The sequence below is a fragment of the Phacochoerus africanus genome, chromosome 14 (genome assembly GCF_016906955.1).
Source record: "Phacochoerus africanus isolate WHEZ1 chromosome 14, ROS_Pafr_v1, whole genome shotgun sequence".
Lineage (NCBI taxonomy): Eukaryota > Metazoa > Chordata > Mammalia > Artiodactyla > Suidae > Phacochoerus > Phacochoerus africanus.
This window is the reverse complement of record NC_062557.1, coordinates 45,821,388-45,847,824: the sequence shown is the minus strand read 5'-3', so window position 1 is coordinate 45,847,824 and position 26,437 is coordinate 45,821,388. Positions and strand designations below refer to the sequence as shown.

The window sequence follows — 26,437 nt, the reverse complement described above, 5'->3', positions numbered from 1 at the left end:
CTGCACTCTCAGCATATGGAAGTTCCCAGGCTAGAGGTCAAATCAGAGTTGTAGCTGCCGGCCTACACCACAGCCACAGCCACACGGATCAAGCTGCAGATGCAATCTACACCATAGCTAACGGCAACACCAGACCTTTAACCCATTGAGCGCGGCCAGGGATGGAACCCGCATCATCATGGATATAAGGCAGGTTCATTAACCACTGAGTCATGATAGGAACTACCTATTACTTCCTTCTATATTTTATTATGATTTGGAAGCTAAGCATTTTATAGGAAATCTTCAAAGTCTGCCATAAGTTTTGCCTAAAAAATATTTTTCAATTATAAAACTATTGTGGAAAATTTAGAAAATACAGAAAAATATAAAAAGCAAAATAGTATAGCTACTATGGAAAACAGTATGGAGGTTCCTCAGAAAACTAAATATACAACAAATTTATGATCCAGCAATCTCAATCCTGGGCATATATCCAGACAAAACAATAATTCAAAAAGATAAACCCACTTCTACGTTCACTGCAGCACTATTATTCATGACAGCCAAGACATGGAAACAACCTAAATGTCCATCAACAGACGTATGGATTAAGAAAGGGTGGTACGTATACACAATGGAATACTACTCAGCTATACTACTCAGTTCTGTTTCATAAAAATGAACAAAATAATGCCTCTTGCAGCAACATGGATGCAACTAGAGATACTCATACTAAGTGAAGTCAGAAAGAGAAAGACAAATACCATACGATATCACTTACATGTGGAATCTAAAATATGGCACAGATGAACCTATCTATAAAACAGAAACAGACTCACAGACATGGAGAACAGACCTGTGGTTGCCAAGCGGGCGAGGGAGGGAGTGGGATGGACTAGGAGTTTGGGGTTAGTAGATGCAAACTATTACATTTAGAATGGATAAGCAATGAGGACCTGCTGTGCAGCACAAGGAACTATACCCAATCACTTGTAACAGAACCTGACAGAAGATAATCTAGACAGAAGATAATCTGATAGAAGAGGGTGCAGGGATGGAACCCAAATCCTCATGGATACTATGGGATTCGTTTCTGCTGTGCCACAATGGGAACTCCTGCCATTATCATTTTTAAAACTATTTTCTGACATAGTAAAAATAAAAAAAGGGCAACTTACTTTTGTTCTAATTTATATTTTAGATACAGTAAGATTTTATTTTAAATGTTTATATTTCTATTCCTTCTATAACTGTGTTCTCCTCAGTTTTCTACTGAGGTTTCAATGTTTTCCTTATAGTTTTTATTTTTTTTCTGTTAATAATACATTGTATTCATGAATATCATTTTCAGTGGTGTCTTTATACATGTTTATGTCTTATGAAAATGAAAGCTTAATCAATAAAAAGGCTATATACCATGGCTTTTGAGTCTCAAAGTGCAATAACTGTTACCATCTACCATTTATCTGACATATTTGATATGTATGTATAAAAAAACTAAATTAACAAAAATTGTTGTTTCACTGCCACCACCTACAGCATACGGAAGTTCCCAAGCTAGCAGCTGAAACGGAGCTGCAGTTGAGGCCTGTGCAACAGCTGCATAGATCCAAGTCGCATCTGTGACCTACACTGCAGCTTGCAGCAAAGTTAGATCCTTAACCCACTGAGCGAGGTCAGGGATTGAACCTGCAATCTCAAGGAGACAATGTCAGGTATTTTTTTTTTTTATTATTATTTTAATGATTTTTATTTTTTTCCATTACAGCTGGTTTACAGTGTTCTGTCAGTTTTCTACTGTAAAGCAAGGTAACCCAGTCACACACACATATTTACATTCTTTTTTTTTTTTTTGTCTTTTTGCCATTTCTTGGGCCACACCCACGGCATAAGGAGGTTCCCAGGCTAGGGGTCTAATTGGAGCTGTAGCCGCCGGCCTATGCCAGAGCCACAGCAACTCGGGATCCTTAACCCACTGAGCAAGGCCAGGGATCGAACCTGCAACCTCATGGTTCCTAGTCAGATTCGTTAACCACTGAGCCATGACGGGAACTCCCATATTTACATTCTTTTTTCTCACATTATCATGCTCCATCATAAGTGACTACAATGTCAGGTTCTTAATTCACTGAGCCACAATGGAAACTCCTAAATTAATAAATTTTACCTATTTTAACATAATACTCTCTCTTAAAGAGAGACTAAGGGAGTTCCCTGGTGGCTCAGTGGGTTAAGGACCAGTGTTATCACTACTGTGGCTCAGGTAACTGCTGTGGCATGGGTTTGATCCCTGGCCCAGGAACTTACACATGCCGCAGGAGCAGCCAAAAAAAGAGAGACCTAGAAGTTTTTTGTTTGGGGTTTTTTTTTTTTTTGCTTTTCAGGGCTGCACCCGCAACATGTGGAGGTTCCCAGGCTACAGGTCTAATTGGAGCTGCAGCCGCTGGCCTAAGCCAGAGCCACAGCAACGTGGGATCCAAGCCACATCTGTGACCTACACCATAGCTCACAGCAACGCCAGATCTTTAACCCACTGAGCAAGGCCAGGGATCAAACCTGCAACCTCATGGTTTCTAGTCAGATTATTAACCACTGTGCCACAATGGGAACTCCAGAGAAATTACTAAAAGGAAGTTTTACTAGAACATACTAGTCAAACACATTCATTTACATTTTATTTAATGGCTGCTTTCACACTATGAAAGCAAAGCTGAGTACTCAGCTTGCAAAGTCTAAAGTATTTACTATCTGGCTATTTACAATACAGACAGCTAGAACATCTGAGTAAATAATTTTACTCATTCTTAGAAGACAGCACGGTCACTTAGATTCTAACTCATGGAACTCAAACTCTAGCACGGTAAAAGACTTGTATGCAAATAACCTATAATACAAGGTGTAGAAAGCTAAGTGTTCTAAGAGATGTTAATGAGAGAAAAAAAAGAAGATTGTTTCCAGTGGGGGAAACTGTGAAAGCAGCAGCTTTTGCACTGAGTTTTGAAGGACGCCTGTAATGTGGACGTACAGAATGGAGAGACTTTCAGTGTGAAGAAAAGTAGAGCTATGAGGAGTTCCTGTTGTGGCTCAGTGGAAATGAATCTGACTAGGAACTAGAAGGTTGCGGGTTCGATCCCTGGCCTCACTCAGTGCGTTAAGGACCCAGTGTTGCTGAGGGCTATGGTACAGGTCATAGACATGGCTCGGATCTGTCATGGCTGTGGTGTAGGCCGGTGGCTACAGCTCCGATTCAACCCCTAGCCTGGGAACCTCCATATGCCGCGGGAGCGGCCCAAGATATAGCAACAACAACAACAAAAAAAGACAAAAGACAAAAAAAAGAAAAAAAAAGTAGAGTTATGAAAATACAAACTTGACAGTGTACTTTGCATAAAGACGTACAGTTTAAGAAAAAATGCTAATAAGTATTTTGAAGCCAAAGCACAGGGAAGGCTTTGAAAATGTCAAGATTAGCAGTTTAGATTTTAAATACAATTAGGTTCAAGAGCAAGGAAATAACAGTGATTAGAACTGTGCTTTAGGAAGATCAATCTATCAAGAGTACTTGAAATACATGGGAGGAAAAAGAGGTGATGAGGAAACTAGTTACAGAGCTATTTAAATCCAAGAGAGAAGCGATGGGTTGGTGGCAATAGGAAGAGAGGAAAGACTTGAGAAAAAAAAAGAAATAAACATTATCATTATAGCAAAACCACTCAAATGCTTATGATCAGACAATAGCATTTGAGTATAACATAAACTCTTACTTATATGGAGTAAAACTGTTCATCTTCTCTACTTTTGAACAAAATGATAATTATTTCTATTTATTTCTGATAATTTCAAAAAGAACTATTTAAATAATTAAAAGTGCTGGACCATCACTTTCTCCCATTTTTTAACTAACTGGATACAAGCACGTATTAAAACAGAATTCATTTGCTAGGGCCCCCTCTGCTGGACCACTGGAAGCAAAGTCTGATCTTGAATCTGGGCTCTTAATTGCTTCTGCTGAACTGCTGAAAAGAAGAATAAATGGATTTGCTTCATAGAAGCCCTTCTCTAGGTATATCGAATGCCCTCCTCAGGAAAAGAACCATAAACTATCTTCCAAAAAAATTTCCAAAACAATAATAATTTTATTGTTGCTTAAACTGATTTTTTTTTTTTTTGGCTGCACCTACCACACATCAAAGTTCCCAGGCCAGGGATCAAACCCAAGCCACAGTAGTGACCCAAGCCACTTCAGTGACAACGCCATATTCCTAACCTGCTGTGCCACAAGAGACTCCTACAAACTGATTAATTTTTAAAGAGAAGTTTAATATTTAAACCTAAAATTTAAATAATATACAAGGATAAGCTGGAATTCACAAGACTGATGTTTTTTTAGAGCTAAGGAAATTATGCTAAAGAAGTTTTATATTCCCTACTTATTAAGAACTAAGCTGCAGCTCCCTTGTCAGCTGGCTTCTGGCTGGATTCTACCAACAGTAGACAAAGATAGTATATTGGGGGGAGTTCCCATCATGGTGCAGTGGTTAACGAATCCGACTAGGAACCATGAGGTTGCGGGTTCGGTCCCTGCCCTTGCTCAATGGGTTAACGATCCGGCGTTGCCGTGAGCTGTGGTGTAGGTTGCAGATGCCGCTCGGATCCCGCGTTGCTGTGGCTCTGGCGTAGGCCAGTGGCTACAGCTCTGAAAAACCTAGCCTGGGAACCTCCATATGCCGCGGGTGCAGCCCAAAGAAATAGCAAAAAGACAAAAAAAAAAAAAGATAGTATATTGGGTAAGAGAAAGGGAAAAGACAAGGTATTTCTCCCTGCCTTTTCCCTACCTAAGGATGAATCTCCCCAGTAGCTCAATTCCTTTTGGAAAAGTCCAATTCCTACCAGGTAACTCTAGCCCCTGGCCTCCAAGACCCAACCCCTACCTGTATCCCTCCATTTATCACTTCTTGCTTTTTACCTGCTAATCTCGGGGTTGCTTCACCACCCTCTTGTGGCTTCTCAAGTCTCTGACCACACATGTAACAAACTCTCTGCATTAAAGCCGCTCTATATAAAAGGAGGGAGGGTGGGAGGGAGAACAAAATGGCCCTAGGCCTTTCTTTTCTTGTGTACCCACTGTCCAGCTAACACTAGCCTCATTTCACAATGGAAAAGAAAGCAATCACATGAGTAAACTTGTTAGATCAATTGTATAAATCCAGCCTTCTCAGATTGGGGTATGCACTGCTTTGTATTACATGGTTTGCCAGGATGATTTATGTGAAACTACAACATAAGAATGCCAGCAGTTCCCATCATGGCACAGCGGAAACGAATCCAACTAGAAACCATGAGGCTGCAGGTTCGATCCCTGGCCTCGCTGAGTAGGTTAAGGATCCGGCTTTGCCGTGAGCTGTGATGTAGGTCGCAGACGAGGCTCTGATCCAGTGTTGCCGTGGCTCTGGTGTAGGACGGCAACAACAGCTCCAATTAGACCCCTAGCCTGGGAACTTCCACATACCTTGGATGTAGCCCTAAAAAGACAAAAGACAAAGAAAAAAAGCTAAGAATGTCATATTTTTCTGTTGTGTCCATAATGAGTGACTTTAAAAATTATTTGTATATTAAAACAAACACAAGGGGAGTTCCCGTCGTGGCGCAGTGGTTAACGAATCCGACTAGGAACCATGAGGTTGCGGGTTCGATCGCTGCCCTTGCTCAGTGGGTTAACGATCCGGCGTTGCCATGAGCTGTGGTGTAGGTTGCAGACGCGGCTCGGATCCTGCGTTGCTGTGGCTCTGGCGTAGGCCGGTGGCTACAGCTCCGACTCAACCCCTAGCCTGGGAACCTCCATATGCCGCGGGAGCGGCCCAAGAAATAGCAAAAAGACAAAAAAAAAAACAAACACAAGGGTGCTGTCAATTCAGTGTGAAAGAGCATTCAACAAATGGTGCTGGGACAACATGCAAATCCATCCACATGCAAAGAATGAAATTGAACCTCTGTCTCATATCATATACAAAAATTAACTAAAAATGGATCAGAACTAATTTTAAGAACTAAAACTACAAAATTCTTTTTTTTTTTTTTTTTTTGCTATTTCTTGGGCTACTCCCACAGCATATGGAGGTTCCCAGGCTAGGGGTCTAATTGGAGCTGTAGCCACGGGCCTACACCAGAGCCACAGCAACGCAGGATCCGAGCCGCGTCTGCAACCTACACCACAGCTCACGGCAACGCCGGATCGTTAACCCACTGAGCAAGGGCAGGGACCGAACCCGCAACCTCATGGTTCCTAGTCGGATTCGTTAACCACTGCGCCACAACGGGAACTCCATAACTACAAAATTCTTAAAAGAAAACATATATATATAAATTTTCATGACTTTGGATTATACAATGCAATTTAAGGGAAAAAAAAAAAACTGGACTTCCTCAAAACTGAACTTTTGTGCTTCAAAGGACATATCAAGAAAATGAAAAGGCAAACTATAGGAGAAATATATTTGAAAATTATAATAAACGACTTGTATCTAGAATATATAAAGAAATCTTATAACAAATGACAAACACAAAAAAATAGGTAACTGATATGAAGAGACATTTCTCTAAAGATGATGCATCACTGGCCATCACTGCAAATCAAAACCATAATGAGAAAGTTGTCTTGGGCAGAATGTAAACTATTTGCAAGGGGGTGCGTAAGAACTGTCAAGGGAGTGGGAAATGTTCTACATCTTGACTGGGACATATATATTTCTCCAGTCATCAAACTACACTTAAAATCCATGGTTTCATTATACATAAATTATACCTCAACTTTTACAAAGGTAAGCCATCTGGAGTCTATTTCTTCATCAGAATGAAAAAAGCAAAGGATCAAAGATGTTCAATTACCTAACTATGGTATTATATAATTAGTAAAAACTGAAAGAGAACCTATTTTTTTGTCAGAGCAAAGGAAGTACCATATTAATTGATAGAAAGCTCTTTCAGAAATACAGAAAATGACTAAAGTATTAAAAAAGCACACATTTGGGGGCTTTATAAATTGCTTAATTGTGGGCTTCATAGGAAAACACTGTTTTGGCTACTGAAAAATAAAATGTTCATTATTAGCTGTTCTTATAGTGCTAGCCATGCTAACTTCATAAACTATCATAATTCCAACTGAGGAATTACATTTAGTAGACACTGCATAACCACAAAAGTAGTCTCAAAAGAAACCTCTCTGCTAATAAAAATTCTAGGAAATTGGCAACATCTTAATACCTCATTTCCAGGGATCTTTACACCAACAATTTTGTTATATCAACATTAGTTATCTGAAAGTACTTTGTATAACTGCTTATAAATAAATTCATAGCTTCAGAAAAGAAAATCTCTTAATTACTCATGTATCAAAAAAAAACAGCGCTTTCTTCTTTAAATATTATTTTTGATAATTGTGTAAATAATATTCTAGATATACTGTATTGACAACTAAAGCAAGCAAAGACATCAAATTCACAAGTTCAATTTTTTAAAAAAATATATATTTCCAACAATGCGGTAGAAAAACATAGGTTCCCTTACCTCATCATCATCATCAGAATCATTCCCAAACACTGAAGGTTTTTGCAAAACAGGGTGCAACTGCTGTGCTTTCTTTGGCAAAATAAGCCCATACCTGCATATTTTTTTTTTAAAATAGAAATTACACCATTATGTTTAAACTTTAAAAAATAATACATCCACTATCTCTTTCAGATGAAACTACCAAGTCAAAACATGTTATATAGTCTAGGAACATATAACACTGGTTCTCATTTTCAACCATCTCAGAGTTCTAATATGCGCTAAGATTTTATAATTATTACTCTAAGTGATTACTTGTGGTCACCGGCCAAAATCAAAATACCATTTTAACCAAAGAAGTGAATGAAGAGTTCAGAAATGTTTTATATGGTGAAATGATAGTAAGATTTTAAAAAGAACATGTTAGTGGAAAGCTCAGCTGATGTCCACTACAAAGAAAAACACTCTAAAGTATCCTCATGGTCTAACAAGAGTAAAGAAAAAAAATTATTTTCTCCCCTACTGAGTGCTCACACAATTTTAAAGAAGTTATTGGATAAAGATTAATGTCACCCATGAAAAAACTTCTGAAGGTTACATTAACTGAGAAACCCAAACAGCCATGGGCAAATTCCCATTACCCTTTATTAAGCCCACTTGCTTTGTCTTGGAGCACCTGAAAGTACCATCCCATCAGATACAACTCATTTAGTTTCTCACGTTGGCCTTTAAGATACAGAAACCACGGGAAGCCGTATCCAAATTGAGAATTGTACATCAAAAGTAAAACTTTCAAGAAGATATAACATTTCTCTTTTGCGGCAATATATGCCCCAATTTCCTATATGCCTACCCTTTTCTGTGGCTTCTCAGCACAACATTCCTAAACCGAGAAGGGAGGGCGGGAATCAGAACTTGAGTTGCCAAGGAGAACAAGGCCCTCTAAGAAAGCCAGGAATTGTCTCTTCTCATTACCCCTGAAAGCATCCAACCGGGGAGAAACTCAAGCGCGGGGTAGGAAGCAAGACTGAGGGGCCTCAGACCGAGCTTTTGGAAAATAGAAAAGTCTCGCTCTCTGCCCCTCAGCCTAACTTCCTTTATTTCCTCACAAGTTTCTCCCTCAAACTTCGGGCTTCCATCCTGGAAAATGTGGGGGGGGGGGGGATGGGAATATATGTTCCTCAGAATTTCTCGCTTTCCCCCGTCTCTATCCCTGACGACACAGCCCCTTCACTTCCAGAGCATTTTTACTCCTCGGCCAAAGTCACAGTCGCCGTGGTGTCTCACTCCCCAGCCTAACCCTAACTCCCGGATCACTCACTGCCTGCCCGGAATCGCCATCTTGCTCCCGTCTCCGCTGAACGTGGCCGACGCCGACGTGACGCTGACGCAGGTTAAGAGCGTCGTCACGTGAACTCTCGCGCGGCCTTAGGCGGCCTGGAACCCGCCTACCGGCTGAGTTCGTATTTTCAATTGCTTGGTGCAGCTGGGTGCCAGGTTGTTCGGGCTTGGCTTTCGGCATTGTTTGAAAACCGAGGGACTGCCTCCAAGCCGGTGGGAAGAAAGGAATGACAAAATTCTAGGCCAGTGATTCCCAGAGTGTGGTCCTGGGGCCAGCAGCATTGGCACCATCCAGGAATTTGTTAGAAATGCAAAATTTCCCACCCTATTTCACACCCACCAAATCAGAAACTCTGGGATGGGGCCCAGCAATCTGAATTTTAAGGAGCCCTCGAGCTAATTCTGATACTCTGGTTTGAAAACCACTGCCCTAGGCTATGGATTTTTTTTTTCCCCTGAGATATTCCTTTTGCGTATATCTGGCTCAGGATAATTTGCAGAAGATCAAAATCCTTATGCTAAGTATCTCATATTCGGACAGAAATGATTAATAACAATATCATGGTACTACTGGGTGGGTATAGGATTAAAGTCTTCTATGATACTTTTAAAAAGATTCTAGGCACGCGTTTCACCTGTGCACCTACTCACTTTTGGCCCATTCCAAACTAGTCCTACAGCAAGTGAAAAAGATCTCTTGAATTACCAACAGGAATTACCTGACAGAAGATGTTAAAATCTCCAACTATAATTGTGGATTTGTCTGTTTCTCCTTTTACTTCTGTAAGGTCTTCTTTCGTGTATTTTGAAGTTCTGTTATTAGATGTATAAATATTTAGGCTTGTTATATCCTCTTATATTGACCCCTATACTATTAAAAAATGATTCTCTTTATTCTTTTATTTTTATTTATTTTACCTGATATTAATATAACCACTGATTGTTAGCATAGTATATCTTTTCCTATCCTTTTTTATTTTTTTTAATTTTATGGCTGCATCCATGCATATGTAAGTTTGCCTGGCCAGGGATTGAATCCGAGCTGCAGCTGCTACAATGCAATGAAAGTTAAGAGATAAATCCTAAATTGTCATCATGAGGAAAATTTTTTTTCTTTTGTATCTATATGAGATAATGGATGTTCACTAAATTTATTGTAATAATTTCATGATATATATGTCAATTTATTATGCTCTACACCATAAACTTATACAGCACCGTATGTTAATTATGTCTCAATAAAACTGAAAGAAAAAAAGATCAAACTAAAAAGAATCCATAAGCACACATTCAGTTAGCTGTCAGAGTGATGACATCATCACACATCATGAAGCCTCTGAAAAGCTTTATTGTACTCTGGTGTGAGGATAAGAGTGAAAAAAGCAAATAATGTCCTAGTATTGTTAGAAAGATAGTTTTGACCTGGAAAATCCCAAAAGGGTTTAAAGGACCTATACATTTTAAGATCCACTCTTCTGAATGAATTAATGCTGAAATGTGTTACATAGTTTTGCATATAGGAATGTACTGAATATTTTCTCCCCAAAGTGATTAGGGCAGGGCCAGATAGAAGCCAAATATGAAATCTGCTTGGGGAATAGTGAAATACAAATATATATATTGGTTTCTGCCCTTGGTTCCTTGGGCAGAGCTGCTAAAACCATTGTGAGTTACAAGAGCACTGAGAGCAATTTTTGTTCTGATATTTGATCTTTGACCCTGGTTCCTGATGTATTTTGTTCCAATGAGGTAACTCTGGGTGGTCCTCTGGATAGTCTCAGGGTGGGGGCTCATCACCAGAGAGACCATGCCATGATTAGGAGTTTGGAACTTTCTACCCCACCCCCATCTTCAGGGAAGGAGAGAGAGGTTTTAAACCAAATTAAGGATTGATCATGCCTACATAAAAAAACCCCAAAGCGTGGAATTCTGAGATCTTCTAGGTTGGTGAACTCATCCACAAGCGGGGAGAGTGGTGCACCCCAACTTCCTGAGGACAGAAGTGCCATTCCTGACCCCACCTGTGTATCTCTAGTTGTTTATATGTATGCTTTATCATATTCCTTATTATATAATAAATAGGTCAATGTAAAAAGCATGTTTACCCACATATTTACCACTTCCAGCATCTCCATTGCTTTGTGTAGAACCAGATTTCTATTTCATGTAACCATCTTTTTTAAACTTTATTGCGATGTAATTCACATAGCATGCAATTCACCTGCTTAAAGTGTATAATTGAATGGTTTTTAGTACATTCAGAGAGTTATGCTGCCATTACCATAATCAATTTTAGAATACCTTCAATACCCAAAGAAGAAACAATGTACCCATTAGTTACTCCCGTTTTTCCCCAAACTCCCCAACCCTAGGCAACCAGGAATCTACTTCTGCTCTCTGTAGACTTGCAGTCATATCAGCTTTTGTTCCAAGTATTTTGAAACTCCGTTATTAGATGTGTAAGTATTTAAGACTTTTATGTCTTTTGTTTGTTTGGGGTTTTTTTGGGGGTTTTTTTTTTTTTTTGGTCTTTTACTTTTTTGGGGCTGCACCCACAGCATATGGAAGTTCCCAGGCTAGGAGTCCAATCAGAGCTGCAGTTGCCTCCCTACACCAGGGCCACAGCAACACCAGATCTGAACCACATCTGCGACCTACACCACAGCTCACAGCAACGCCAGATCCTTGACCCACTGAGCGAGGCCAGGGATCGAACCCACGGCCTCATGGATGCTAGTTGGGTTTGCTAACCGCCGAGCCATGACTGGAACGCCAAGATTTTTATGTCTTAATTAATTGACCTTTTTTCCATTATGAAATGACCTCCTTTATCAGAGTAATATTCTTTGCTCTGAAATCTACTTCGTCTGATATTCTTGGTCACTCCATCCACTCTAGGAGTTTTCTTTTGACATTAACTCCAGGGAAAGCAAAAGATATTCAGAAAGGGAAAATACTTGTAATCTACTACATGGTTAAGCCCTAAACAGCATACATAATCATGTTAATGGAAACACTGAATTCTCAGCTTTCGACACAAAGGCAAGCCAGATTGTTAACCCACTGCGCCACAGCAGGAACTCCCCACCCAGTCTCTGTAATCAAGAGACGGCCCAGGCTGGAGTCTTTATTTTCACCCCTTTTTTTTTTTTTTTTTTTGTCTTTTTGCCATTTCTTGGGCCGCTCCTGCGGCATATGGAGGTTCCCAGGCTAGGGGTCGAATTGGAGCTGCAGCCACCGGCCTTCGCCAGAGCCACAGCAACGCGTGATCCGAGCCTCGTCTGCAACCTACACCACAGCTCACGGCAACGTTGGATCGTTAACCCACTGAGCAAGGGCAGGGACCGAACCCGCAACCTCATGGTTCCTAGTCGGATTCGTTAACCACTGCGCCACGACGGGAACTCCCCCATTATTATTCTTATTTTAAGCAAAGTAACACATGCTCATAGTTTAAAGAGTCATCCTGACATATGAGGTCTAAGACCAGAGCATTTCCCAGCTCCACATCACCCCTATTTTTCTTTGCTTCTGAGTCAATTACTCTCAGTTATTTCAGTTCAAGAGTGAATACACAGCCCACAAGGTAAATCTGGCCAGTTGCCCATTACAACAAGGTTTTATTGGAAAGGCCATGCCCATGTTGTCTATGACTGTTTTCATACTATGGGGCAGAGCTGAGTAGCTGCCACAGAGACCTATGACCCACAAAGCCTAAATATTTACTATCTGAGCCTTTGCATAAAAAGTTTGCCAACATCTGTTTTGGCTATAGTTTTGACATGTTGCAAAACAACATGTTGTATGGCTTTTTTTTTTTTTTTTCTGAATTAGGCAGCATTAATTAACCTCCCATTATGCAAAACAAAGATGTAGCTCCTTCCTCAGCATGTGCATCCACACATAAACACATAACATGCTTCCCACTCCTCCATTCTTCCCAATATAATGACACTGTAATTTAGATGAGAATACATAGGTATTCAGTGTTTGCATGAACATGACCTTGTCTCCTGAGAGACCTTTATAGTAAGATCGAGTAGAGGAGAGTAAGAACACTGAGTTGATGATGTCTGGTGGGGTTGGGTGGAGTGGCATTGCATAAAACCTTACGGAAGGTAGTTCCCGTTGTGGCGCAGTGGTTAACGAATCCGACTAGGAACCATGAGGTTGCGGGTTCAATCCCTGGCCTTGCTCGGTGGGTTAAGGACCCGGCGTTGCCATGAGCTGCGGTGTAGGTTGCAGACATGGCTCGGATCCTATGTTGCTGTGGCTCTGGCGTAGGCTCCAATTAGACCCCTAGCCTGGAAACCTCCACATGCCAAGGGAGTGGCCCTAGAAATGGCAAAAAGACAAACAAACAAAAAAACCCTTACAGAAGAGGAATGAAAATTCCCTAATTTACCTGCAAAGGGTCTTGTGAGTCAGTAGATTGGGGATGTCTGTGGAAGTTAAGGGCAGCTGGTTGCTTGATCACATTTAGATTGGGAGGGAATGTGAAGTCAGTCACAAGAGACCGACCTCCTGTTGTATGATTCCTCCTATGTAGAATGTCCACAACAGGAAAATGCATAGAGAAAGCAAGATTAGTAGTTGCCTGGGGCTGGGGTGGGGGAAGTGGAGAGTGTCTGCTAACAGGTATGGAGTTTCTTATGGGGGTGACAAAAATGTTTTGAGATTGATTGTTATAATGGTGACATAATTCTGTGAAAATACTAAAAACCACTGAATTGTACACATTAAGTATGTGAATTGCAAGGAATTCCTACGTGGCTCAGCAAGTTAAGGATCCAGCGTTGTCACTGCTGTGACTTGAGTCACTACTGTGGCTCAGGTTGGATCTCTGGCCCAGATATTTCTGCATGCCACAGGCGTGACCAAAAAAATTAATAATAAGCTCTGTGGGAGTTCCTGTTGTGGTGCAGTGGTTAACGAATCCGACTAGGAACTATGAGGTTGTGGGTTCGGTCCCTGGCCTTGCTCAGTGGGTTAGGGATCTGGTGTTGTTGTGAGCTGTGGCGTAGGTCGCAGACGCGGCTCGGATCCCACGTTGCTGTGGCTGTGGTATGGGCCATCGGCTACAGCTCCGATTGGACCCCTGGCCTGGGAACCTCCATATGCTGCAGGAGCGGCCCTAGAAAAGGCAAAAAGACAAAACAAAACAAAAATAATAATAAGCTCTGTTGTTAAGGAATAACATTTTACTTGAATGACAGTTAAAGTAATTCAACCAATCGGCCTTGTTGGTTGCTTAATTTTTAAAAAATTTTTATCAAATTATAGCTAACTTACAACATTGGGTTAATTTCTGCTGTACAGCAAGGTTATTCAGTTATACATTTATTCTTTTCCATTATGGTTTATCACAGGATATTGAATATGGTTCCCTGTGCTATATAGTAGGACCTAGTTGTTTATCCATCCTATATATACTAGCTTGCATCTGCTAATCCCATACTCCAAATTCTTTCCTCCCCTAAACCCCTCTCTTGGCAGTTGGTTGCTTAATTTTAAAGTAGTTTCCAAAAGACTGATAGCATGGTTATTAGCCTAGCAAAGTCTGGAAAGTGTTGGTGAGATGACTGGAGTGCTGGCACGAGCAATAAAACAGAAATTGAGATATGTGGGTTCCTCTGACTAGCTGTTGTGACCTAGATAACTCATTCTTTGAGTCTATTTCCTCACTTATAAAATGGGGATAAATAATATCGAGACCACCCACCTTAGATGTTATGGGGAGGATCAAATGAGCTACTATGTGAAAATACCTCAAACAAGTTAAAATGCCATGCAAAGATAGGATGTTTGTTATCATTAAGGTAAATGCAATTTAGCTAATTTAATTCCCAGGATAATGGTTAAAAAGTTAGCATTTTGCGAAAATTTACCCTGCTTGCTGCCTAAAATGCCATTTGTATTCACAATGGACTCTATATGCTTGTTCTGAAGCCATCAGGGTATGTAGCTATCAGTTTAATATCTTCAAGAACATTGTTCCTAGAAATGTTGCTGCAAATGCCCTGAAAAGCCCAATCCAAATATGAAACAGGCTTATAGGTTAAAACTGGGCATTTGATCATCCGAGAGAGGAGGACTGGCAATAACACTGCCATCTTATCAGAAAAGGTTAAAAAGGGCCTCCAATCTCAAATTATAAGATGTTTGGAACACATCGCATTTTGCCAACCAAATAAAGAAAATGAAGTTTAATTTCCCAAAATTTTATTAAAAATGGACACTGTCATCAGATATCTTATTGCCAAGATGAAATCTCACAACAAGAGCAGTAGTTTACTGTAATAACAAGCTTTAAATAAGTACAAATTCTTTTTTGCAGTTCTTGAACTTGAGAGGATTTTATTTTTAAAAAAGTAGTTTTCTTTTTTTTCCATGAGTCATGGATGTATATTTTCCCAGAAGGGTTTCTACAAGTCTTTGAAAAATTAGAAAAACCATTCCCAGTCCATTTCTTAAAATCTTTATTACTTAGTGCTCTTTTGATGTAAAAACTGCCATTTTTTTCTAAATCCTCAGTCTTTTCTTCACTCCTTAAAGAATAATTCTACCCGAGTAACCCTAATGATTCCATGGTAGATACAAAGCTGAAACTAAAAGGAAACTTTATAAAATATATTCTACAACATACATTTGGTCATGGCTACCTTAACTAAATATTTTTTGATCAGATTTCTCCTTAGGTAGCACTTTTGGTTTTAGAAAGTGCTGAGGTAAATGTCTAGGAGCAGAATGGCACTCCCTTTCCATGGAAGATATTTTATTTTATGATTAACAAAACTGAACATGACAAAAATACCATAAGTACAGTAGCAATTCCATTAGCATTTCCCTAGCAAGCTTTTCCCGGCATTTTTGCATACATATAGGAGTCGGTCTTAGATGGCAATGGGGGTGAAATAGCACTATTTATTTTTTGGTTTAGCTTCATGAGAGCTAAACAGACGTATGCCCAGTGGTATAAGTATTCAATGGCAATATTACCAAATTCCCACACTTCAGTTCGAGAATGACCTGCACAAAGAAAAAAAAAGTTAGTGTGAATAGCTTTGTACCTTTATTACCAAAATATAATTCCAATATGACAAAAGTTCATTACACGTATTTTGAGTCAGAACCATAGCAGAATATTGTTTAAATATGTAAGTCCAGGAAAATGGATAAATAAATTTTGGTATGCTTATATAATGGAATAATACACAGCATTTATTTTTTTATTTTTTTGTTTTCTTAAGGCCACACCCACGGCATATGGAGGTTCCCAGGCTAGGGGATGAATAAGAGCTGTAGCTGCTGGCCTACACCATAGCCACAGCAATGCCGGATCCTCAATCCACTGAACAAGGCCAGGGATCAAACCTTCGTCCTCATGGATGCTAATCAGATTCATTTCCACTAAGCCACTACAGGAACTCTACTACACAGCATTTACCAAAGACCTGAAGCTACGTATATCATTGTGGATAAATCACAAAAATGTATTGTCGAGAACAAAGTAATAAGCTGTAGAATAACAGGTTCTTTTGGATACAGTTAAAAAAATTTTAAAACCTGCAAAATAATATGTTTATGGATTCAGAGATAAGTAGTAAAAGTAAGAAATCATGCATGGAACTGATAAACAAAAAATTCATAACAGTATTAGCTTTAGGGAGGAAATAAAAATGGGATTAGGGAGGGGTATAGAAAGTCTCAACTGTTCTTAAAATGTTTTCTTTCTTTAAAAAAGTCTGACTCAAACATGCATAATGTTAAGGTTGGATACAGAATATAGCTCTTTAATGACCACACAGGTGTTAGTCTCTAACTTCTATGTTTGAAATATTTCCTAATTAAAAATTATTTTCAGGAGTTCCTGTGGTATCGCATTGGTTAATGAATCCGACTAGGAACCATAAGGTTTCGGGTTCCGTCCCTGGCCTTGCTCAGTGGGTTAAAGGATCCGGCGTTGCCGTGAGCTGTGGTGTGGGTGGCAGACACGGCTTGGATCCCGTGTTGCTGTGGCTCTGGTGTAGGCTGGCAGCTATAGCTCCGATTCAACCCCTGGCCTGGGAACCTCCAAATGCCGTGGGAGTGGCCCAAGAAATGGCAAAAAGACAAAAAAAAAAAAAAAAACATTACTATCAAACACAATCACAGCACAAAATGTTGCATTTGTTAAATTGTAAATTGTTAAACTGCTAGTCATAAAAATTACTTTTCAGAGTTCCCTGGTGGCTCAGCAGTTTAGAGATCCGGAGTTGTCACTGCTGTGGGTTGGGTCATTGCTATGGCACGTGTTCATTCCCTAGCCCAGGAATCTCCACATGCTATGGGCATGGCCAGAAAAATTACTTTTTCGGAGAAATCAGTCAATGACTAACATTCAGGTAGAATGGTCCAATGGAAAGAGAATATACTTTCAAGTTGAACAGATCTGGGTTCTAATTTTGGCACTAGGCCCACTATTTTTGTGACTTTGAGAATGGCACTAAATTGCTCTGAGCCTGTTTCTGCTTCCAGAAAACAGAGATAATACCTCAGAATTGTTATGAGGATTGAGAAAAGATATGCAAAACTCTACCACAGAGTAGTTGCTCAAAAAATATTAATTTACCTTCCTTCTTTCAGGTGCCTCCTACCCTCAGGTCTATGTTTTACTCATTTTTGTCACTTCTAGCATCTAACACAGTTCCTAAGCCAAAAAATGTTTGATTTGAATTGAATCAACCATTAAATGATACTTGTAATTGAATAAGAGGTTTTAAATATTGTCTTCTATCCAATAACTCATTAACAATAATGACAATTTTGTCACTTGTGGGTATCTATAAGAATGACAAAACAGAGCATATGTTATTTTTCTATCTTCTATCAACATGAAGGAACAAGGTTCCCTGAATTAGCTTTCAACTTTCTACGGTTTTGAAGGTATCACTACTGAAAAAGGTAAAATGAGGGATAGGAAAGGCACACAAAATATGGAAAACATACTCAAGTCTCAATTTTTATTTGAAGCTGACTTTAAAACATGTGGGTACAATTTCCTAAAATTCTCTTTTAACACACACACAGGCACTGTCTTTTCTCTCAATTGTAGGAGTTTAATAAATGTTGATTGAAACAGTATTAAATTGTGGAATAATTAAGTTAGGTTTTTTCAAATACTAAAAGTCTTTTCCAATTATAGTTGTCACATTAGTGACAATTATGAATAAAAATAAAAACAGATGCAGGTCATGAGAACACATTAAAAATACCTGATTCATCTCATATCATGGGTAATACGAGGCCAATTAACACACATACTTAAAATATTGAGATGCATTTGTTATAATTGACCCCTTTTTGTATTAATTAGCTTCCAAGAAGCTTTAAAAGGTAATGCTATAGGCTGCAAAGGTTGCTTTATCATAATGTTCCAATATTATGACTAAATTAAACTTTACCCTAATAACACTACTAAAACCAGGCCTAACCAATTTTCTAAGATATAATAGCTGTGCCACTCCCCATAGCCTTTATTCTGCCCTTCCCAAATCCCCATTAAGAGCTCTGTGGCCAGTGTTCTTATCTGACATCCAAATGGACAGACCCCTATCTGCGGCCATTATTAAGCTAGTCAGCCATCTCCATGGTGATTCAAGGACATGAAGATGGAGAGCAAGGTCGCTCCCTTTCACAAGCTCCTGTTGCTTATTTCCTGCCTTATTGTTACCGGGGACAGAAGCTCTGAACCTGTCTGGCGGAGGTTCCTGTTTCCCTGCCCTGTTCCAAAGAGAGATTGATGCCTTAACAACTGGCTGTCAAGATTCCTCTGAAGAAGCCTCCATGCTCTGCTTGGTTCCCTTTAACAATAGTTGAGTGCTACTGCCCTCTTGTGGTGGATAGATGCCAGATCTTCGCAGTGCAGCAGATGGCAGTGCCGGTTTGCATCAAGCGAAATACTTTTCTAACCATAAGAAATTATCTTTTTTTTTTTTTTGCTTTTCCTTCGTAAAGGTTATAACAAATCATTTGAAGCCATATGAGTTAAACATTTGCTGGGTCAACCTTTGAATCTGTTAATGAATCTATTAATTCAGAAACATTTTGTTATTTTTGTAGGTTCTAGCTTAATCAAACTTTCAGTTACATGGGGAATTCACCGTGCTGAAAACACTGGAGTATTATAGGATATTTCTAATTAAAATTCTATTTATAGATCTCTGCTTTATCACTGGATTAAGTTAAATCCTTTGGGAATGATGGCCAATTAAAGATGTGTGAAGCAAAAAATAATGGAGTTCTTAAGCTTCAAGTCCAAAAGTTAAAGCGTAACTGCTCCTTTCAACTAACAACTAATCCAGGATCAGCAAGCAATACTTCTTCAATGCTCCTTTCTTTATTATTAGTTCTCTTAGTTTTAGTTCTTCTATTTCTCTTGTTTCACATATCCTGTGTGGCACCCCTTAACATTATTGCTACATGGGATGAGCTAAAGGTCTATGAGATATTATATACTTAAAGGGTATGTGTGTGCCAGTTTCAGTCAGTTTTTGTATGTTGGTTGGTTGGTTTAGGGTTGCACCCACAGGCATACAGAAATTTCCAGGCCACGGGTCAAATCAGAGCTGTAGACCCATACAGAGAACTTACATTCTGAGGACCGCAAAAGAAACATTTCTAGAAATTTCTGATTCTGTGACTTAATCCTATTTAAACCCCATTTATTTAGTCATTTTGTCTTTTTAGGGCCGCACTGTGGCATATGGAGGTTCCTAGGCTGGGGGTCTAATCGGAGCTGCAGCCGCCAGCCTACACCACAGCCGCAACAACTCCAGATCTGAGCCACATCTGTGACCTACATCACAGCTCACTGCAACGCCAGATCCTTAACCCACTGAGCGAGGCCAGGTATCGAACCTGCAACCTCATGGTTCCTAGTCGGATTCATTTCAGCTGCGCCACGATGGGAACTCCATTTTTTTTTTAAATTTATTTAAACCCCAATTTTTAATCTTTGACACAGAATTAGATAAGTTTAGATCAAAACAAAACACAAATAGAAAGCCATCTGAAGATTTACTAATTACTTACTAGCTAAAATTTAAATTTAGAATTTTCTCCTTCTCAGAGTTCCCGTCGTGGCGCAGTGGTTAACAAATCCGACTAGGAACCATGAGGTTGCGGGTTCGGTCCCTGCCCTTGCTCAGTGGGTTAACGATCCGGCGTTGCTGTGAGCTGTGGTGTAGGTTGCAGACGCGGCTCGGATCCCGCGTTGCTGTGGCTCTGGTGTAGGCAGGTGGCTACAGCTCTGATTAGACCCCTAGCCTGGGAACCTCCATATGCTGCAGGGGCGGCCCAAGAAATAGCAAAAAGACAAAAAAAAAAAAAGAATTTTCTCCTTCTCCTTCTTCTTCCTCTTTTTGTCTTTTTTAGGGCCGGACTTGCAACATATGGAAGTTCCCTGCCTAGGGGTTGAATCAGAGCTGGAGCTGCCAGCCACAGCCACAGCAACACCAGATCTGAGCCACATCTGCCACCTCCTACACCAGCGTTCATGGCAACCCCAGATCCTTAACCCACTGAATGAGGCCAGGGTTTGAACCCTCATCCTCATGGATACTAGTCAGGTTTATTATGGCTGAGCCACAATGGGAACTCCTCAATCAGTTTTTACTTAGGCAGGAGAACTCACATTTGCCATAGCAGTTAGTCATTTAATATGTCATTAATTTACTATGGCCCTGAAAGCACTGCAGGGGGCTGCTTTCAGTTTGTCAGGAAAGAATCCATGTTAAATGAGGAAGTAAAAATACATTTTTTCTTGTGTTATCAAACCTTGATTTGAAGTTTGTGCCAGGCCAAACACTGAGTTCTTACAAATATATTAGTTTTATTCCAATTGTAAGCAATTCCAAGCCGAATTAACAGCACAAAGCAATGTTCTTGGTATCTTGTTCATTTCATTCTGACTCATTTAAAAGAACTGGGCACATCCTCACACTTGCAGATTCGGTTCAGTGTTGTATTCATATTTTTTACTTCTGGACGGTTGGTAGAATCCCGTCTGACCTTTAGCTGTGGAGTGGGAGGTGAAGGAAGGAGTTTGGCTCATGTTTGGAATGAAGAAGGATGGCAAGCAGCACTCACCAGAGCCACCATGGTGGTGTCGGTAGCAATTAGGGAAAGATCTCCTGGGGAAGGTGAATCTTGAGGGTAAACGTTACTCAGGGCTCCAAGTCCAGCAGTCCTTCCCTGATGGTGGGGCATCTCCCTTCACTGACATTCTTGGAGGGTTAGGGTGGTGTTTTACTGAGGAAGCTGGTGAGTTTCTTTCTTTCTTTTTTTTTTTTAGCTTTTTGCCTTTTTTTTCCCTCTAGGGCCGCTCCTGCGGCATATGGAGGTTCCCAGGCTAGGGGTCTAATCAGAGCTGCAGCAACGCCTGATCCCAGCTGCGTCTGTGACCTACGCCACAGCTCACGGCAACGCCGGATCCTTAACCCACTGAGCAAGGCCAGGATCGAACCTGCAACCTCATGGTTCCCAGTCAGATTCGTTAACCACTGAGCCACGACAGGAAGTCCCCTGAGTTTCTTTACAGATGGTGGGAGCACAGAGGTTCTGCTGCTTTGGAAGAGGAACCCTGGGGCTCTTGTAGGAAAAGTGGAGGGCCTGGGGACCTCCTGCTGAGCGCGTCTGTGAACATGTAGACCCTTGGATTTAGGTGTGGGGAGAAAGTATGGCTACTTGCAGAAGGTACAGGTTCTAGATAGCAAGGTGATTCTGGTCATACTTGCAATAGGAGGTAGCTCTTCTGCCCTCCAGGTCTGAGAACATTTCCTGGTAGACACCATCTGTCCAAACCCACTGGGAGGGGACCATAGGACAGGTATGGGGCATCCTTCAGAAAAACCAGGTGAGGCTGGCAGCAGAGGTCCAAAGTGGAGTGAAAAGAACAGATCCTTTACAAGGTGGTCCAGTCATGGGTCTTTAGGGAGAAAAGGCCAGGTTCTGGGACCACTTTAGGCAGAGTAACAGAGAGTAGCAAGCTATTGATGTGCTATGCACAGCTGTCTGGGAGTGGTCACTGGAGTCAATGGGTCACCCACAAGCAAGGATGTCAGCAACAGTTGCATGCAATGGCCATTTGCAACAACATGGATGAAAGCTGCTAAGAGTGGTTTCTAGATGGGAAGGGGCAGGAGGGAGGGGAAAATGGGAAAAGGTACTAATGGATGGTGACAAATGGAAACTAAAATTTCAGTAGTTTTGAGTGTGCGGTAGTATATACAAAAGTGGAACTATAATGTTTTACAGGTGAAACATGATGTTGGGAGTTCCCATCATGGCTCAGTGGAAATGAATCTGACTAGCATCCACGAGGACGTGGGTTCAATCCCTGGCCTTGCTCAGGCGTTGCCATGAGCTGTGATGTAGGTCACAGATGTGGCTCGAATCCCATGTTGCCGTGAGCTGTGATGTAGGTCACAGATGTGGCTCGAATCCCATGTTGCCGTGGCTGTGGTGTAGGCCAACAGCTATAGCTCCAATTCGACCCCTAGCCTGGGAACTTCTATATGCTGTGGCTGCAGCCCTAAAAAGCAAACAAACCAACCAAAAACCCCATAATGTTATCTCAATAAAGAAATAAATTTAAAGAAGAAACACTTAAAAATAGTGGATGAAGATATGCTTGGGTTTTTTTGTTTGTTTGTTTGTTTAAAGCCTACAGATAGCTAGCCCCTTAAACAATTCCTCTGCCTACAGCGGAAAGTCTAAAAAAATTGTCACCTTGGGAGTTCCTGTCGTGGCGCAGTGGTTAACGAATCTGACTAGGAACCATGAGGTTGCAGGTTCGATCCCTGGCCTTGCTCAGTGGGTTAAGGATCCGGCGTTGCTGTGAGCTGTGGTGTAGGTCGTAGACGCGGCTCGGATTACGTTGTTGTGGCTCTGGCGTAGGCCGGTGGCTACAGCTCCGATTCGACCCCTAGCCTGGGAACATCCATATGCTATGGGAGTGGCCCAAGAAATGGCAAAAAGACAAAAAAAAAAATTGTCACCTTAAGAAAAAAATTTGTTAACTATGTAAGATGATAGATGTTCACTAAACCTATTGTGGTGATCATTTCACAGTATGTGCATACATCAAATCATTATGTTGTACATTATATAACATATACAATGTTATATGTTATTATCTCAAAAAAACTGGGGGGAAAATGAAAGTATGCCTTTTCTAAACATTAAGAAAAGCTTTCTAGAACTAGGATGAGGTAGGGTGAGAGTTGGAAGCAGAGGCCCTACGAAAGGGTGGGCCCATCACCAGCCTGTACTCTTATCTTCTCACAGACTTGGTGAATTAGGAGCTGTGCCAACAGTCCCCCTCATCCTGGGCAGAACCAACAGATATTGCTGGTGGCCTTTCATGCTGGGTGGAGTCACTGAATGAGGGCCTTAGCTGCAGCTAGAAGGCTCCCATAAACTTGAGCAACAGATTGCTCTTCGAAGAGTCCTCTTTTTCTGAGACAGACAGAAGGGTGCCCCACAGAGTCCCCCTTCCTTTCCCCAAATGCAGAGCTTAGAATTTCCTGATTCGACTGCATCTGAAGGAGAAGGGGATGACATCTGCGCAGTCTGTGAACATTCTTGATTGTTGCTGAGACTGTGATGCTGCTCAAGGCCTGGTGGTGGTAGGGGACCCTAGGGCCTAGTATCTTCTGGCTCAATTCAGCTCTGTTAACTGCAATTGAAATTCCTGCCACCTGAGGACACTGTTGGAAAAGAAAGTGGTGGGGAGCATTGGGGATCGAGGCTGCTCAGGAATCAGCTAGACAGCAAAGTGGGGCCAAACAGAGGAAACAGAAATTTGCATATTTTCCTGAAACAAAGGAGACATACATGAGAACAGGAGGTAGTTCTGATAGGCAAATCAGAGGTGGAGCCTGAAAAGATTCCCTTGAAGCATGGATATAATGCCATGGCAGAGGCCTTTGACAGGGAAGGGCCTTATTAAGGGCTGAGAGCCTGAACGCACCTTCAAGGTGGAGAGGGGAGGGGTCTGCTCCTCATCCCTAGCTCCTGACAGAGGGACTGGATTGGACCCTAGCAGCTATGCCTCAGTCCTTGCACAAGAAGGGGAGTGTCAGTCTGAAGGGACACAAGTGACCCTGGCAGCAGGGTCTGGCTCTAGGCCAAGAGGCTGGCAGGTTGGATGGGGACCAAAGTGACGAGTGGGGGCTTAGGAAGAATGTCAATCAGACAAACCTGTCACACATGGGGCAGTGCTGTGCCCATGACAGGGCCTAAATCTACTCCACAGGGAAGAGCAGCAACCAGGCACTGACATAGAAAACATTTCTTTTGGATTTTTAGGTCCTCAGTGAACAATGAACAAGTGTAGACCAAGCAGTGTATACAGTATACAGTGAACAAGTATTCGTTTTTATTGTTGCTGCTCTTACTGTTTTCCTTAAATAGCACCTCAGAGGAAGTGATAACTCTACCAGCTATGAATCCAGAGGCTCCTGTGAATCAGCCCGCAGCTCTGAGGCTACATAGAAGCCATTCCAAATAGAAAGTCTAAGCTTTGCTTACATCACTCTCGTTCCAGATTAACTCGTGTTGACTTGTATGTGAATCTTGTATCTAGCACTCCCAAACTTCTGGGATTCTCTCTCCTTCCTAAGCCAGAGAACCTCTCTCTCTCTCTCTCATCCGTCCGCCCTGGCTCACTGCTTCGTGTTTCTGATGCCCCAAACACCCTGAGGAGTGGAGCTGTTTTCCTCTGGGTTTCCTTTTCCTTTCTCTTGTCCTAAGAATCTGGTGCTGAGCCTCTCTGCCTAATATATGTGTCACAGAAACCCAGAAAACCTTCTAACTTGGTCTAGGGTCTCCAAAGAGAGGAGAGGGCTGGGAGGGGAGAGAGGGATAGGTTTAGTGAGGGATTTCTACAGAGCCATTTTCCCAACTAATGATGAGATTATTTATTTATTTGTCTTTTCTAGGGCTGCTTCCTGCAGTATATGGAGGTTCCCAGCCTAGGGGTCCAATTGGAGCTGCAGCTGCCAGCCTACGCCAGAGCCACAGCAACATGGGATCCGAGCTGCGTCTGCGACCTACACCACAGCTCACAGCAACACCAGATCCTTAACCCATTGAGCAAAGCCAGGGGTCGAACCCACAACCTCATGGTTCCTAGTCAGATTCGTTAACCACTGTGTCACGACAGGAACTCCTAGGTTTTTTAATAAGTTAAAAAAAAAGACTCTAAGTTCATTTTTTTTTTTTTGTCATTTACCATTTTAGGGCCACACCTGTGGCATGTGGAGGTTCCCAGGCTAGGGGTCGAATCGGAGCTGTAGCTGCCAACCTACACTACAGCCACAGCAATGTCAGATCCGAGCTGCACCTGCAACCTATACCAACAGCTCACGGCAATGCAGGATCGGTAACCCACTGAGCAAGGCCAGGGATCGAACCCGCATCTTCATGGATACTAGTTGGTTTGTTAACCACTGAGCCACAATGAGAAATCCTTTAAGTTCATTCTTTACTGTTCCATTCACGTGAACGGCCTGGGGTCTCGGGTGGAGTAACATACACACATGGAGGAACGTGTGCTTGTATATGTACATTTACTCTTATATGTGACCAGTTCTCTGTGGCCCAAGAGCTCATCACCTCCTCCAACCTGAGAGCCTCAATGCTCTTGATTCCTGCTGATGCGCCTCCTCCAAAAAGTCTACATTACTAAAGAGACTCATAATCTATTATTTTCTTCTGTTCTTCATGGGAACTAAAGATAGTAGCTGCCTTTTTGCTTAATGTACTAGTCCCCTAGCCTCATTATAGTCCCTACTCACTTTTTTCCCCCACTATCATAAAGTTTTATTTATTTTTTATCATTTATTTATATTTTTTTCCTACTGTACAGCATGGTGACCCAGTTACACTTACATGTATACATTCTTTTTTCTCACATTACATGTTCCATCATAGGTGACTAGACAGCATTCCCAGTGCTACCCAGCAAGATCCCATTGCTAATCCATCCCAAAGGCAACATTCTGCAACCATTCACTTTTGCTTTTTCAACATATAATGAACATGTAGTCAACAAATGGGAGATAAGAGATGCTTCTGAATTCTCATATGTGTGGCATAATCAGTCACTTTGGGAGTCACAGACAATGTCCCTTTCAGAAGACTATAATCAGAACTATTTTCCCCCTAAAAATTGAATTTATGAGCCACATGCTTTACTCCAATAAAAGTCTCTAGCTGGCAACTGTGTTGTAGAGATTTAGACGCTAATTAAGTGGAAACTTACCTCCGATATAGTCATCAATGAGCTTTAAATTAACTTTCAGATTCCTAGCAGTTGGATCAAAGTCACAAATATTCTCAACGAGGTATCTGTTAATGTACTATGAACAAAGAATAAATATTATGGCATCATCAGCAAGTAGAGTGCCCAATTCACCAGTTTACAAAATTCCATTTATATATACTTTAAAATAGGCAAAAACAATCTGGGGTGTTAGAAGTCAGGATTTTGGTCACCCTTGGGGTAAGCCATGTGTGTGAGGCA

The 26,437-nt window shown here is 41.2% G+C and overlaps 2 protein-coding genes across 4 annotated transcripts in view; both read right to left on the bottom strand.

Moving 5' to 3' along the window:
* The window catches only part of NSRP1 (nuclear speckle splicing regulatory protein 1), a 57,568-nt gene extending 48,664 nt beyond the window's left edge, over nucleotides 1-8,904 (bottom strand). The window contains exons 1-2 of one of the 3 annotated variants that reach the window (XM_047757686.1): nucleotides 8,849-8,904; nucleotides 7,546-7,639 (exon numbers count right to left, since the gene is read on the bottom strand). In XM_047757686.1, the coding sequence (XP_047613642.1) occupies nucleotides 7,546-7,639; nucleotides 8,849-8,868 (114 nt within the window). In that variant the 5' untranslated portion in view covers nucleotides 8,869-8,904. The other 2 variants (XM_047757687.1, XM_047757688.1) reach the window with 2 other exon arrangements.
* A 6,126-nt stretch (nucleotides 8,905-15,030) lies between these two features.
* The window catches only part of EFCAB5 (EF-hand calcium binding domain 5), a 96,512-nt gene continuing 85,105 nt past the window's right edge, over nucleotides 15,031-26,437 (bottom strand). The window contains exons 19-20 of the mRNA XM_047758403.1: nucleotides 26,177-26,273; nucleotides 15,031-15,897 (exon numbers count right to left, since the gene is read on the bottom strand). Of these exons, the coding sequence (XP_047614359.1) occupies nucleotides 15,716-15,897; nucleotides 26,177-26,273 (279 nt within the window). The 3' untranslated portion in view covers nucleotides 15,031-15,715. The remainder of the gene's footprint in view (nucleotides 15,898-26,176; nucleotides 26,274-26,437) is intronic.